General features: G+C 43.4%; 1 protein-coding gene across 1 annotated transcript in view; it reads left to right on the top strand.

Annotated features, from left to right (window-relative positions):
* Positions 1 to 12,392, top strand: part of AP-1-2beta (adaptor protein complex 1/2, beta subunit) — a 38,505-nt gene extending 26,113 nt beyond the window's left edge. Inside the window, exons 15-19 of the mRNA XM_084598664.1 lie at positions 1,724 to 1,867; positions 4,151 to 4,296; positions 7,153 to 7,282; positions 8,407 to 8,733; positions 10,475 to 12,392. Of these exons, the coding sequence (XP_084454790.1) occupies positions 1,724 to 1,867; positions 4,151 to 4,296; positions 7,153 to 7,282; positions 8,407 to 8,733; positions 10,475 to 10,549 (822 nt within the window). The 3' untranslated portion in view covers positions 10,550 to 12,392. The remainder of the gene's footprint in view (positions 1 to 1,723; positions 1,868 to 4,150; positions 4,297 to 7,152; positions 7,283 to 8,406; positions 8,734 to 10,474) is intronic.
* Positions 12,393 to 12,700: the final 308 nt, after the last annotated feature.

The following is a 12,700-nucleotide window of genomic DNA, read 5'->3' as shown; positions in this document are numbered from 1 at the left end:
GATGTTACAGTAAAGGTTGTTTCGTTAGAAGACGCCTCGTCTTTGCTGTCACCTTTGATGCCGTCCGCCGTCCACGGAGCCGCCAGGCCAACGCTACCGAGTGGCCGCGCGCCGCAGCGGTACGCTACCCCGGCACTCGCGACCCAAACCTAACAACTGGCGTCAGCGGTGGGTTGAGCACGCGACACCAAACGTAACAATGTTCTAAGACGTCTGACCTGCAACTTGTTTGCGTTTTCGGTGCTCAAAAATTTTTTGTAGAAAATTTACCTCGTGTAATGATCGCATCCCGAAATTTGCGTCAGTATTTGAAAAAAAAAGTGCGATCATTATGAGAGTAAATACGGTAATCTAGCTTTTGGGCATGATACTGGCCTAAAAAATGAAGAAAGGAGTGAAAGGCGGGCCGGTAACGCGGCATCCTGTTTATATGCAATCGGTGACGAAGCCAACACTCAGAAATGGCGTGCGGAGCTGGGTAGTGCTCGGCACAACAGCGACTAGCGCGAACGATTCCATCAACGAGATTCTTGCCGTGTACGGGCAGCACAATCATGATGGTGCAGATGAAAAAGTGATACCTAAGCAATTTTTACGGGTGCGACAGACCGAGCACTGTAGGCAAATGAGTGGCGTGGTGGCAGCTGCAGTCACGAAACGGCGTAACGCGCGGCATGCGGAATCGCAAACCTTGACACGAAATAATTGTTTCTGAGTGGCAAGGGCAATTATCTCCATGAGAAATGGTGCATCCACACCAGAAATCAGTCAAAACTCACTTTAACCAGTTAATGTTAGTCTTGGAAATTCAAAAATATGCTAAAATCATTTTTTGTTTGTTTTTTGTCGATTTCTCAAAATTGCAATTTTGACGCAGTCAAACTTTTGGAGGAGCGATTACTCCGGTTCTATGTCCGATACCGCTGTAATTCTTTTTCTGCTATAAAGATACTCAAGCGCTGAAGATTTTAACTATGTTTATTTAATAAAATTATCAAAATAAAATGTTTGTTGTCAGCAAAACGAGCTTTTTTTTTGGTAAGATTGACGAGCTATGATTTTCGTCCAAATCATCCTAGAATGCTAATTTTATGCCTTACTGCAGTCTTTTGTAATTCTAGATAATTTAAATATAAAAATCTTCTCCAGAAGGTCTAATGTTTACAAACCATGCTTCCTCTAAGCAAAAGACTAGCTTTCCTTAACATATTTAAAGCTACCTGCTGTAGGTGCAAATAAGAGGTAAGAGGCGCACACCCTTACAAGAAAGTGCTAAACGTTGGTACCAATAACTTTGTAAAAAGACCTCAGTCGTGGCATGTATCTAGTTTTATTGACGGATGGAAAGGGTTAAACAATTTTCGTTCTTTTTCTCCTGCCAAAATTATTTGGGTCAGACTGGTACTCCTGCACTTGTAAAATCACGCAGAGCATCAAGCAGGCCTTTTTTTGCAAAAGATCAGAATCTGCTGAATATTTGGTTTGATAGCTCAGTAGTATTCAGCATGCAAAAATATAGCGTACATTGATAGACCATTATTTGCCAGCACTTGAAGGTAGTGGGGCAAAATTTCTCGCTCTTGTCGAAACTATGGCCATTTAAAGTCTCAGTATGCTAAGTAGGAGCAAAGCTGTGCGCTTTGTGCGTCGTAAGTGTAAATGCTGGCTACAGATTGTTGTGGAGGCGTGCATGTGCATATTTTGCCCGCCCACTGTCATGCAGCTGGGTGACCCCCTTGGTGGAGCGGGAGCAGCTCCTATCCCGGCCGCAGCACCGGCTCCACTAGGAGCCACCAACACAACCGGACTGCTGGGTGACATCTTTGGCCTGGGTACGACCAGCACCTTCTACACACCACCCAAGCAGGTAAGCTGAGCTGCCCTCTTTCTCTCTTCCCCTTCTCTAGGAGTGTTCTTTTGCTGCTGAAAAAAAAAACGAAAAAAACTTATGGTTGATATGTCTGCTTTATATTTATTAATTTTTGTAAACACCATTGGGGGATTTCAAAGGTGCTGGGGAACTGCACATACTCGACATTGCATCCTATCTTGCCTAAATCGGTAATAGAAAAAATTGTGGGGGTTTGAGCATGTCCTGAACCTCGTGATAGAGCGAAAGTTGTGAGTGTTGCAGCGATAGCCTTTGAAACACCTTTTCGATCAGTTCTTTTTTCCCATAATTTTTCATTAATTTATGTTTTGGGGGAAAAAAAGGCGCCTCATACTTCTGGCTGGACATCACGGAATGGTGGACACCTACACCCAACCAGGTCAAGGTCATGTTTTCATATCTTCTTTCTTGCGAATTGTAAATTTGTTTATAGGGAAGGAAACGGCGCAGTATCTGCCAGACTTGAACGGTAGGAAGGTGAAAGCAGAAAGAGTGAAAGAGGTCCCGCAGTGGAGGTCTGCAGGGTAAATTCGGCCACCTGGGTTAGAGCTAGGTTTTGGGGGAAAAAAGGCGCAGTATAGTTTTGGGTGGACACCACGAAATTTTAGACACCCACACTTAATTTACTGGCAAAGATTGGCTCTACCTATCTTAGTGAAGCTTTCACTTCAAAATGTGACAGCTTCAGTTAATGAAGACTGACTGCGCTGCAGTGAAACAGTGTGCTATTATAAGTAGAGTACTAACAGTCCCAAAATGAACTGGGCAAGTGAAAAATTGGTATCGAGGCACGCACAGACATAGCTGTTCAGAGAACTCAAAAATCCTTTGAGGAACCCACTTTGAGAACTGGCTCAACTCACGAGAGGCACTGGCTTTCTTGCTTACAATTCATTGCTTGCACGGCATATATTGAGGCAATCTTTAATAGGTCACTGTGTTCATGCAACATTTCTCGCCAACCTTGTTTTGCATGAGGCTGTGCCGCAATACAGTCAAATCTCGATATAACGAATCCCGCGGGACCGCGAAAAATCATTCATTATTTTGAAATATCGTTGTAATGAAAAATCTGCGATTATAAGCCAGGGGTCAAACCTAGGTATGAAAATGACGTACCTTGGCAGTAGGCACGTGTGTAGACAAGCAAAACCTCAAGTGAAAAGGTTGCACTAACCCCGAAGCTGATTTATTTGAAGAAATCCATTATTTTCTTCTGCCGCGTGCAGCAAGCACGACCGCGCACTACATTACACCACTACAGCACATACACCTTCAGCTTTCCGGAACACCTCATCGCTTGCGTGATTGCACCGAGCGGTGAAAGTACGGACTTTGTCCATGTGCAAAGGAAAAAAAAAAACAAAAACATCGGAGTTTTTTATGACCCCATCTTCAATGCTTCCCGAGCTTTGAAAATCTTGTCTCGGTCTTTCATAATGATAGCGGCAGTCGATGGGGCAATGCTAGCTGTCTGTAGAGGCCGAATCGCTTTTTCCCTGCGTCGATTTCTTGCAGTGAAAGCAGCTGCGTTCATATCTTCTTGGCACTAAGCTGGCTAATATCATCGCCAATCTCGCACAAACTTCGCAATAAGATAATCAGCGGCAAAAAAAAAAAAATACCGTCTCGAACGCACGAACGACCGAGTTGCGTACGGCACACAACACAGGAAGAAAAAAAACGCAAGCAGCTAGGCCTGCTGGCTACTGCGTAATAAACCATAGCTTCATGGTGGCGCTAGGAGCTGGTCCTAGATGTCCTGATGATGATAGCTACAGCCCACGGACCATGCACACAGAAACGGCGGTTTCTGTTTCGTTTCACGCGAGAGTTGCAAGCTGCGGTGCTGTTAATTTTAGCCAAATTCGTAATACTGATGTTCCAAAATTATAGAACAAGAAATAAAATATGTTCGTTATTTTGAAATATACGCTATTTTGAAATTCGTAATTCTGAAATAGGTTTACATTGAAAACATGGCAAATCTGCCGGGGATTCTTAAAAAATTCGTTAATTTGAAAAGTTCGTTAATGTGGTGTTCGTAGTAACGAGATTTCACTGCATTTGAACAGCTGAAAAAGAAAAAAAAAAGAAAAATTAGAGTATTTATAAAGTAGGTGGCTGCGAGCATTGAGGCCACTTTGGTAGATGGCTGATGGGATAACTGTGCACAAATAATGACGGTTTGTGAAGAAAACACAACGGAAACTTTGACGTTGCCACCAGTTCATTTCATGTACTGTTTGTTGCCTCCAGGTCTGGCTGCCTGCAGCACGAGGGAAGGGTCTGGAGATTGCGGGCACCTTCACACGAAAGAATGGGCAGATCTTCATGGAGATGACGTTTAGCAATAAGGCAATGCAGGCCATGACTGCTTTTGCCATCCAGTTCAACAAAAACAGGTGGGAAAATCCTTTTCTTTTTTTTTTGCCCCCTTTGCAGGCATTTAGTCAAACATAAAGAGACCATAAATTTAGTGCATGCTAACAGTCTCAACATGCATGAGATTTTGAGGTGTGGACACACTAAATGTGCTGTGGACTGCACCGCTTAGAAAAAATGGGAGACAGTGTGAATGCCCACACGTGCAGGAATCTCTCAATAGCTTGAACTTGGAGGAGATCATGTGGAGTTAATTTACAGGCGTCATATTTATGCACATGGTGTTGACTGGGTGAAAATGGAGGATAAATGTTTAAAGTAAGTTCGAATCACCTGGTAGTTCGAATCACCTGGTACTTGCGGCCCTGCCATGGTGCTATCAAATGCCGGCCGCTGCGGCCACTTTTTGATAAAGGTGAAAAGCAAGCTGCCCAAGTACTGTGTGTTGGCAGTGCATGTTAAAGAACCCCAGGTGGTCGAAATCGCCAGAGCCCTACACTACAGTGTCCCTCATAGCCGGAGTAGTTTTGGGAGGTTAAACTCTGTAAACCAAACCAACTGGTGTGTGCAAAGCACAAGGAAAAACCTTTATCTGAAGCGTTTCTCAAATGAGCCTACGCTGTCCCTTTGCCTCGCATACATGCCCTTCCTTTTCCCTGTTGAGCAGTGCGATTTCTTGGTGTATTCTCCTGTCCAGATGGCATGGAATGAAAACACCTTTAGAATAGCATGGAATGAAAACACCTTTAGAATAATCTTGGAAGGACCCCAAAGTTTCCTTAAGGGAAGACGCGGGTCTTAAAACGGTCGAAAATGGTCAAAAAGTCGATTTTGGGAAAAACTCATTTTCGGAAGGTTTATCCTTTCGAGCATCTACAGTAAAATTATTAACGCTGAATTCGGTCGGGAAATGCGATAAAATCGGCTTTCAAAACACCACGGCAGCGACGAAATGGCCCCGAAAAGAGAGACTTTGTTCGAACTTCCCGCGCGCGCCGCCGGCGTTGCAGCCGGCCGATCGCCGCCATCTTGGGCTTGTTTTGAAGCTGGTTTCTTTGTGCGCAATTTGAGCTATCTCAAAATGGCGTCGCTCAAGCCGAGCGGCGGTTCGGGCCGGTTTCCCGAAGGCCGTTTTCGGGTCGCTGATTGGCTCGCACGCGGCGCGCGAAGCGCGCGCGCCGTTCTGCGCCTCCCATTGGCTGGTGTGACCGTCTACGTCATTTTTTTTTTCTTTCTCTTGCGTTCGCCGCTGTGGCTGTCGCTTCGTGCGCGTCTGTTTTTGCGCTCGTGTTTCTCTACACGCCGTGTTTCCGCCTTGTGCCGGGAGTTTCTCTTTGCGATCGAGATGCCGGGAGACAGTCGATTGAAACCGAGCACGCAACGAGCTTTTGGAAGCCGGAAGAAACGTCCGTGGAACAAAAAACAGCAGGCAGCGGCCACCAGTGCGTCGCCGGGGCCTGCAGTGCCGGACTCGTTGGATCCGCCGGGTACATCAAGCACGCTGCCCGATGACGACACCGCGGGACCAAGTTGCAGCACGAATCGTATCTCGGATCGTGGTACACTTCGTGTTGATGCTGTGTACTATTCGTCGACCGAGCAGGCGCAGCGTGTTGAGCGATCGGCGCAAGCAAAGTCCGTTCTGTCGGAAAAGTCAGCAACCCAGCGCAAGTTTGACCTTCTTGGCGTCAGTGCGGATTACCAGACAGCTGATGCCGGTACCCAGTTCGTGATTGTGGACTTGAAGGTTTTGAACAATTTTTTCGCGCAAGCGAAGTGCGGAACCTGCGGCGCAGGAAGTCTGCGTTTGAGCAAGGCAACAGATAAGAAGTACGGCCTTGCTGTAAAGCTTCTGCTTGTCTGCGAAAACTGCGATTTCGAACAGAAGCAGTTCTCTTCCCCAAGAATAAGCGAAGCAGTTCTCTTCCCCAACTGTTTGCCCGGTGGAGCTCTCGTCTCCTTGGCTCCGGTCCTCACTTTCACCCCCCAAAAAAAAAAAAAAAAAAAAAAAGGTCAACCCCTAACTTCTCGAAAGTAACCTCTATAATTTCATCACACTTACACATTCGACATTTTTTTTTTAAATGTTTCCTTGGATGGAATAAGACACTTTTTGTTTTGTTTTGTAGGGAAACTGATAGGGAACATCTGAGTAACATCCGTTGTCGAAGATTCTTCCCAATATTTTCTGCACTCAGTGTCAAAACTTCAAACGAGTTTTTCTCAGCTTCATGTTTTTTGGTGACATGACTAGCCTTACGGAACTTTTCATTGGGTTTTTGTGGTGCAATTTTAATAAATCTTATACCGTTGAATTCAGAAAGGTTTGAACTGTGGAGCTATGCTATTTTTATATTGCTAAGTTGAACATATCAAATTTATTGAACAATAATGTCAGCTAATTATATTTTCGAATTGTGGGGCATCTACATAATTGAATATTTTTATACTGTGATGTACATCAATGATAATATAAATAGCATAGCTCCACATGGCAGGTCTTTGGCTACAACTACATTTTAATCGGAACGAGAAAATATTGAGGGAAACTGTCCTAACGACCCGTAAGAAATTACCAAATTAGGCTTTGGTTATTTCCCAATAACATTAGAACTAATTGAGATAGAGTAAAACTAATTACATTTTTGAAAACAGGAGGAAGAAATACATATACACACCCAATTTCGTTATTATATCTCTAAAAATAAAAATTTTCATTTTAAGACCAGTGTCTCCCCTTAAAACAGAGTGGCTGTTTGAAATCAATCCTCCACTGTAGTGTCTCTCATAACAGCAAGTGTATGTAGTGTTGAAATTTTAAACCGTGTATCCCATTTCAAACGCGTGGTCTTTCTTTCTCTCCCTCACCTGCACAGCTTCGGGCTAACTCCTGCACAGCCACTACAGGTGCAGGCTCCCCTGCAGCCAAACTTCCCAGCAGATGCAAGCCTGCAGCTGGCTACTACTGGCGCGGTCCAAAAGATGGACCCACTCACCAACCTGCAGGTGGGCAGCAGTGCTGTATTCAGGAAGCTGTTTTCGAGGCTGCCGTGTCTTACATCCTTCGTCGGCACGGGGTGTTGCCAGTGGGGGTCTTCGTGAAGGTCCCTTGATGTATGTGCTAGAATTGAAAGTGCGCTTAAGGTGGTCCTGATTTGCCTCGTTGCTGGTGGTTAGCTGTCATGAGAAATGTTGTTGAGGTGGCAGTAAGACATGCTTTTAGTGATGGTTAGGCCTTCCTTCAGTTCCAGTGCGGTTGTCCACTCGTTTAATTTATTGGCCACCCTCGAAACTTGCTTCCTGCGTGATGTCAGTCTTGCCTGAGACAAGTTTGTAAAACTGCATTTTTTTGTTGTCTTTCCAGTGCATGGCTTATCTTGAGCTTTCACTATGGGCTATCTGAGGGCATATGCGGAATCCAGCACTATGGCTCACCGTTGTGAAAGCCCAAGTGCAGGCTACCAGAGAATCTGTTTCAGGTCGCTCTTGTGATGTACAAGCCAAACTGTGAACAATGAGAGTAATCTTATCATCAGCAGTGCTATGTGTGATAGGGGCAGAGGGAATTGAAGGCAATTGAGCAATGCTTGAGCTGCTTGCTGGCTTATGGCATTGAATTCGGCATTTTTCGTGTGTTGTAACACTGACCAATTTCTTGTTTACTTTTTTAGAACTGCATTTCTGTTGGATACATAAGGGCTGCAATAGAAATTTTTTTTTTAAGCAGGAGCATTGTTGCAGGAGCATTTTTCTATAAATTCTACAGTCAGTTTTGATTTTTGAAGAAGCACTTTTGAGTTCTATCAAGTCAGGGTTGGTTGTCTTGATAGCTTTTGGATATGCTTCCACTCTTTGTTACCTGTCAGGGGAAACTTGAAAAATTCTTTCGCCAAGTTTTTGCTGTCAAAATGGTTCTTGCAAATTTTTTAAGTGTTTGTTTTTCTGCTACTCTTTTACTGGTTTGTCAGCCTGAACACTCGTTTTCGTGCTGTTCTCAACAATCAGGTGGCTTGATTTTAGTATCCCTGCCATTTTTACTTTCTCTGGGCCACCGAACAATAGTGTTTAGCAGCAAACACTGTAACGAAACCAAGCCATCTATCTTTGGCTGGTCTGCATCGCTGTTCCAGGTGGCCGTCAAGAACAATGTGGACGTCTTCTACTTCAGCTGCGTGGTGCCCATGCACGTGTTCTATGTTGAGGATGGCCTGATGGACAAGCGAGTGTTCTTGGCCACGTGGAAGGACATCCCGGCCCAGAATGAGCTCCAGTTCTCGCTGGACGCTGGGCCGCTGACGGCCGACCAACTGGCTCAGCGGCTGCAACAGAACAACATCTTCACCATCGCCAAACGGAATGTCGATGGCCAGGATATGCTGTACCAGTCACTCAAACTCACCAATGGCATCTGGGTGCTTGCCGAGCTCAAGATCCAGCCGGGAAACCCCAGGATTACGGTTAGTGACTTTAGAAAATTCTTTGGTGCGTAGTGCTGCAAAGAATGTATAGGATTCCATGAATGTGTGTCAGAAAATGGCTATTCTTGCATTGGCTTCATTTACTGTTATTTCTTGATGTTGGCTCAGTGCGAAAATGGCAGCACAGCTGTCTACTTATGTCACTCTTTGCCTTCTTAAACTCTTTTTAACTGGGGGAGAAATGGCTGTTATTCATAAGTTTCCGACAAACTTCTTTGCTGCAAATTATATGAGATAAAACTAGGTAAAATGCATACCAATAATGGAAAAAGAATGCAAACGAAAAAAAGATTCTTTTATAACACACATTCAGTGTGAAAATTGCAAAATAAAATTTCTGGAAACACAAAATTAGTTTGATAAGAATAAAAATTTTGAATTTGCAAGGTAGTAACTCTTAAAGAAATTAGCTAAATAAATGCTAGAACATACAAAATGTTTTAAATCTTTCTTGAAGTTTGCCAGCAAAGTCTTAAAATTATAACACAAATGCATTTTGAGGTAGAAATATTTTCCTGATGCTACCCGAAAAAGGCTAATTTCAGCCTTCGATATGAAATAAATTTTACTGTCTAATAGAAAAAAATTAAAAGCACTATTTTTTCTCTAATTGATAACAGTAGTAATTTAAACCATTTTCTGTTTCAACTGGGATCTCTTTTGAGAACGCTGGAAAAAATTACAGAAACAAAAAGTATAGCCACCCTAACAGTTGTGACTAACTCTTGATATGGCAATTAGAAACAAAACGTGATGAAATGAAATAAAATACTAGACATTTTCGTTTTCCAAAAGCCTGTTCACAGAGCATTCAATGGCTGTACTGCTATCGACACGTCGCAGGCGAAAACATTGAGCAATCTGTCACAATGCATCATAAGTTTCTGGTGCTCATAAACCTTGGCTCTATGGATCATACCGAGGTGCTATGACGAATCGAAATTTTCAGTCGGTGGCTGTATATGCATGCTTGTTGGTGTTCAGGCACATATGACATGTGGAACTGTCGCGGGGAAAAACAGTTGGAAGAAGTCCGCTTTTGGCCAACCATATACTAACATTCCGTAGCAGCCGGAAGGCCTGCTACGAGGTGTCAACCTAAGGTCGATGCCCGGAGTTATATTCAGCCAAAACAAAATCCTTCTCTGCGATGGCGGAATGACTTCTCCTCACTTGTCGCGGCACTACTGATGACAAAATCATCAATCAACACATATTTCCATTGAGTGAACGAGGTTCAAGGAAGAACAAACAAATGATAGACAGAAGCCGAAACGTATGCATGCGCTGCCATCAATGTTTCGGGCTGTTGTTGCTAAGTTTCAGCTTTGGAATCAAAGTCCGGGGATGTAACATTCTTTTGAGCCGCTGCTGCTGACAGCATATAGTGTCTGAAGTACAAGCTAGATGGCACAGCAAGCCCTAGATGGCAGAGCAAGTCCGTTACGGTGCTAGTGGTGTGAAATTTAAACTTAGAGTTTTTCAATCACCGGTGATCAAATCACAGTGGCGCGGTAACGAAAAAGTTAAAAATGCTGAGTTGGCCTTTTATTTTTATTGTTTTTTGCATAGAGGTGATGTGATGATGGGATGGGATAAAAAACATTTAGCTCCCATTCCCCTCAATATTTCTTTTTTGTCATGTCGATAAAAGTGTCACATAATAAAAAAACATTGGTAGTGTATTCACCTTTTGACTGTTCTTTCCTCTTCTTTTCAGTTGTCTTTGAAGACGAGAGCATTGGAAGTCGCGCATGGAGTGCATCAGATATATGAACTTATTCTACACAGCTGAGAAGACTGAACGGGAATGTTTCTCCATGCCTTCTTTAATGAGTTTGAGTCTCCAACTTGGCTTTTTTTTTTTTTTTATCCACTTGAGTGGCATGTATGCTAAGCATAACTGCAACATTCCTAAGTTATGTCACCACGTCGGTGTGAAAGGGCCATAGACCCAGCATGTGCTTGGTTGAAAAAAATCTGGTTTGCCTGCAAGGGTGTCAAAATTGTATTTTTTTATACTGGACATTCCCGACCCAAATACAACGCTTTCGATTATAGTGTATAGTTTAACAAAAAGTCTTTCTTTGCTCGGTGATTGCGTAGCTGCTTTTTTTTTTTTTCTTGGAGGTCCTAGGTTTGCTTCTGTTCTTTGTTGACCAGATGTGTGTGAATGTTTTGTGTCGAAGGAGCGAGTTAGCCATTGAAAGCCCCGTCGTGTTCAGACTCACAAATGGCGATAGTGCATTAGGGCATGCACAAGCGAGATGTTATTCATATTGCCGAGTCTTTCGCAGTCCAATCGCTGCTTTGAGTGGTTTGAGCACCTGTCGAGGTTGGATAGCCACCAAAGACTCTGCACACTTGCGGCATCGGACACTGCGTGCAAGTTCTGAGCGTAAAACAAGGGAAAGAGTGCTTTGGTTCTTCATATGGGCATGAGCTTGGGATAGGGGAGGGTGTTCTGTAGTTTTTCGCTAATGTCATCGCAGAACAACAAGTTGTACTCTTGCCACCGCTGCAAGATTTTCTCTCTTCGTTGTGCGGCATGAAGACTGGTGGCAGCTACTGCAACGGAGCTTCATCTTGCCATAGCAACAATGCAAGCGCCTTTAATGCATTCACTCATGTACCGAGAGCATGAAGCTAATAAGCGCGTAGATTTGCTTGCAGTTTGAAGCGGGAAAGGTCAGAAGCAGCTGGTTTCTGTAAAATTTTTGTATTGAATGAGCATAAACATATGTCCTCGTCGACTAAAAGATGCTTTCAGTTAAGGCAGGCACGATAAATGGCTCCAGACCTTGGCTTCCAGGAGAGGCTAGTTCCTGTACCTGGCAGTTAAACATCAGTTTTGCAGAGACCTAAAGCAGTGCGCCTACCTATAAATGCTCGGACTTCGACATACACTGGTACCTTAATGGTACTGGCATCATAGTCATTGGGCTATCAGATTTCTTGACAGTTTTTTCTATCATGGTTTTAAAATTTCAAATTTATTTTATTTAAAATGTCATGTCAATGCCCCTTGTACTGCCTCATCGGAAATCGTGCTTGTAAGTTTCATTTTGTGCTAGAAATGTACCACAGTGAACAGGTGTGTAGCGGGATGGTTCGCAAGTTTAATAATGACGCGGAAGTGAAAACGTTAACCCTATATTTTTTTTTCCCCAGAAAGCTGTATAAATAGTATGCACGTTTTCGTTTTTGCTACTATAACAAATGTTGTACATTTATGCTAAGCTTTTACCCATAACGTGTAAACATGTCACAGTGCTGTTGCAAAGCACAGAATGCATTGGCGTGTGCATGCATAGTTTAGTCTGTGGAACACCATTGTAAATCGTGCTATAAGTTTTCTTCCCTTTTTTTTGTCTCAGTATACTATATGTTCACTTGAATGCTTGTGTTCCATTCATATGAAGTTGTGGGAGGGGGGGGGGGGGGGTGACTTTTGTTCAATGCTGTATAAAAAGCCCGGTTAACCTTAGCTGTTCTTTTTTTTTGTCATAAACCTGTGCGATGCATTGTTTTCCTTTTTTTTGGCCTTTACCAGGTGTTACAGAAAAGGTTTGAAAACATAAGCGTGGAAGTTGTCTGTATAAAAATAAAATGCATTGAAAGATTGGTGGCTAATGTTAGTCGAGTGTTCTGTGTCATCTCTCGCTGTGCACTGTACTATGGGGAATTTCATGGTTGCAGAAAACTAGAGCACAGGATACTTGTTAAAACAGTAGTACTGTCTCGCTCGACAGGAATATAGTGCAGCTAAGCAAGAAGGTAAGACTCCAAACTGGAAAGTGTCTAGCATACACTATGACCAACGCTTGGAGAGTGAATGTTAAAAGCATGGGTGTTAGTCATATCCAAGGGGAAAGCAGTTTTGGGGAGACCTGTATATTAGGGGATTTTGTGTGGCAGAGAAGACAAGTAGGGTCACGGTGGGTAC

The sequence above is a fragment of the Amblyomma maculatum genome, chromosome 3, assembly GCF_055883805.1.
Source record: "Amblyomma maculatum isolate TAMU_Amacu chromosome 3, ASM5588380v1, whole genome shotgun sequence".
Classification (NCBI taxonomy): Eukaryota; Metazoa; Arthropoda; class Arachnida; order Ixodida; family Ixodidae; genus Amblyomma; species Amblyomma maculatum.
This window is presented reverse-complemented; position numbering and strand designations above follow the sequence as displayed.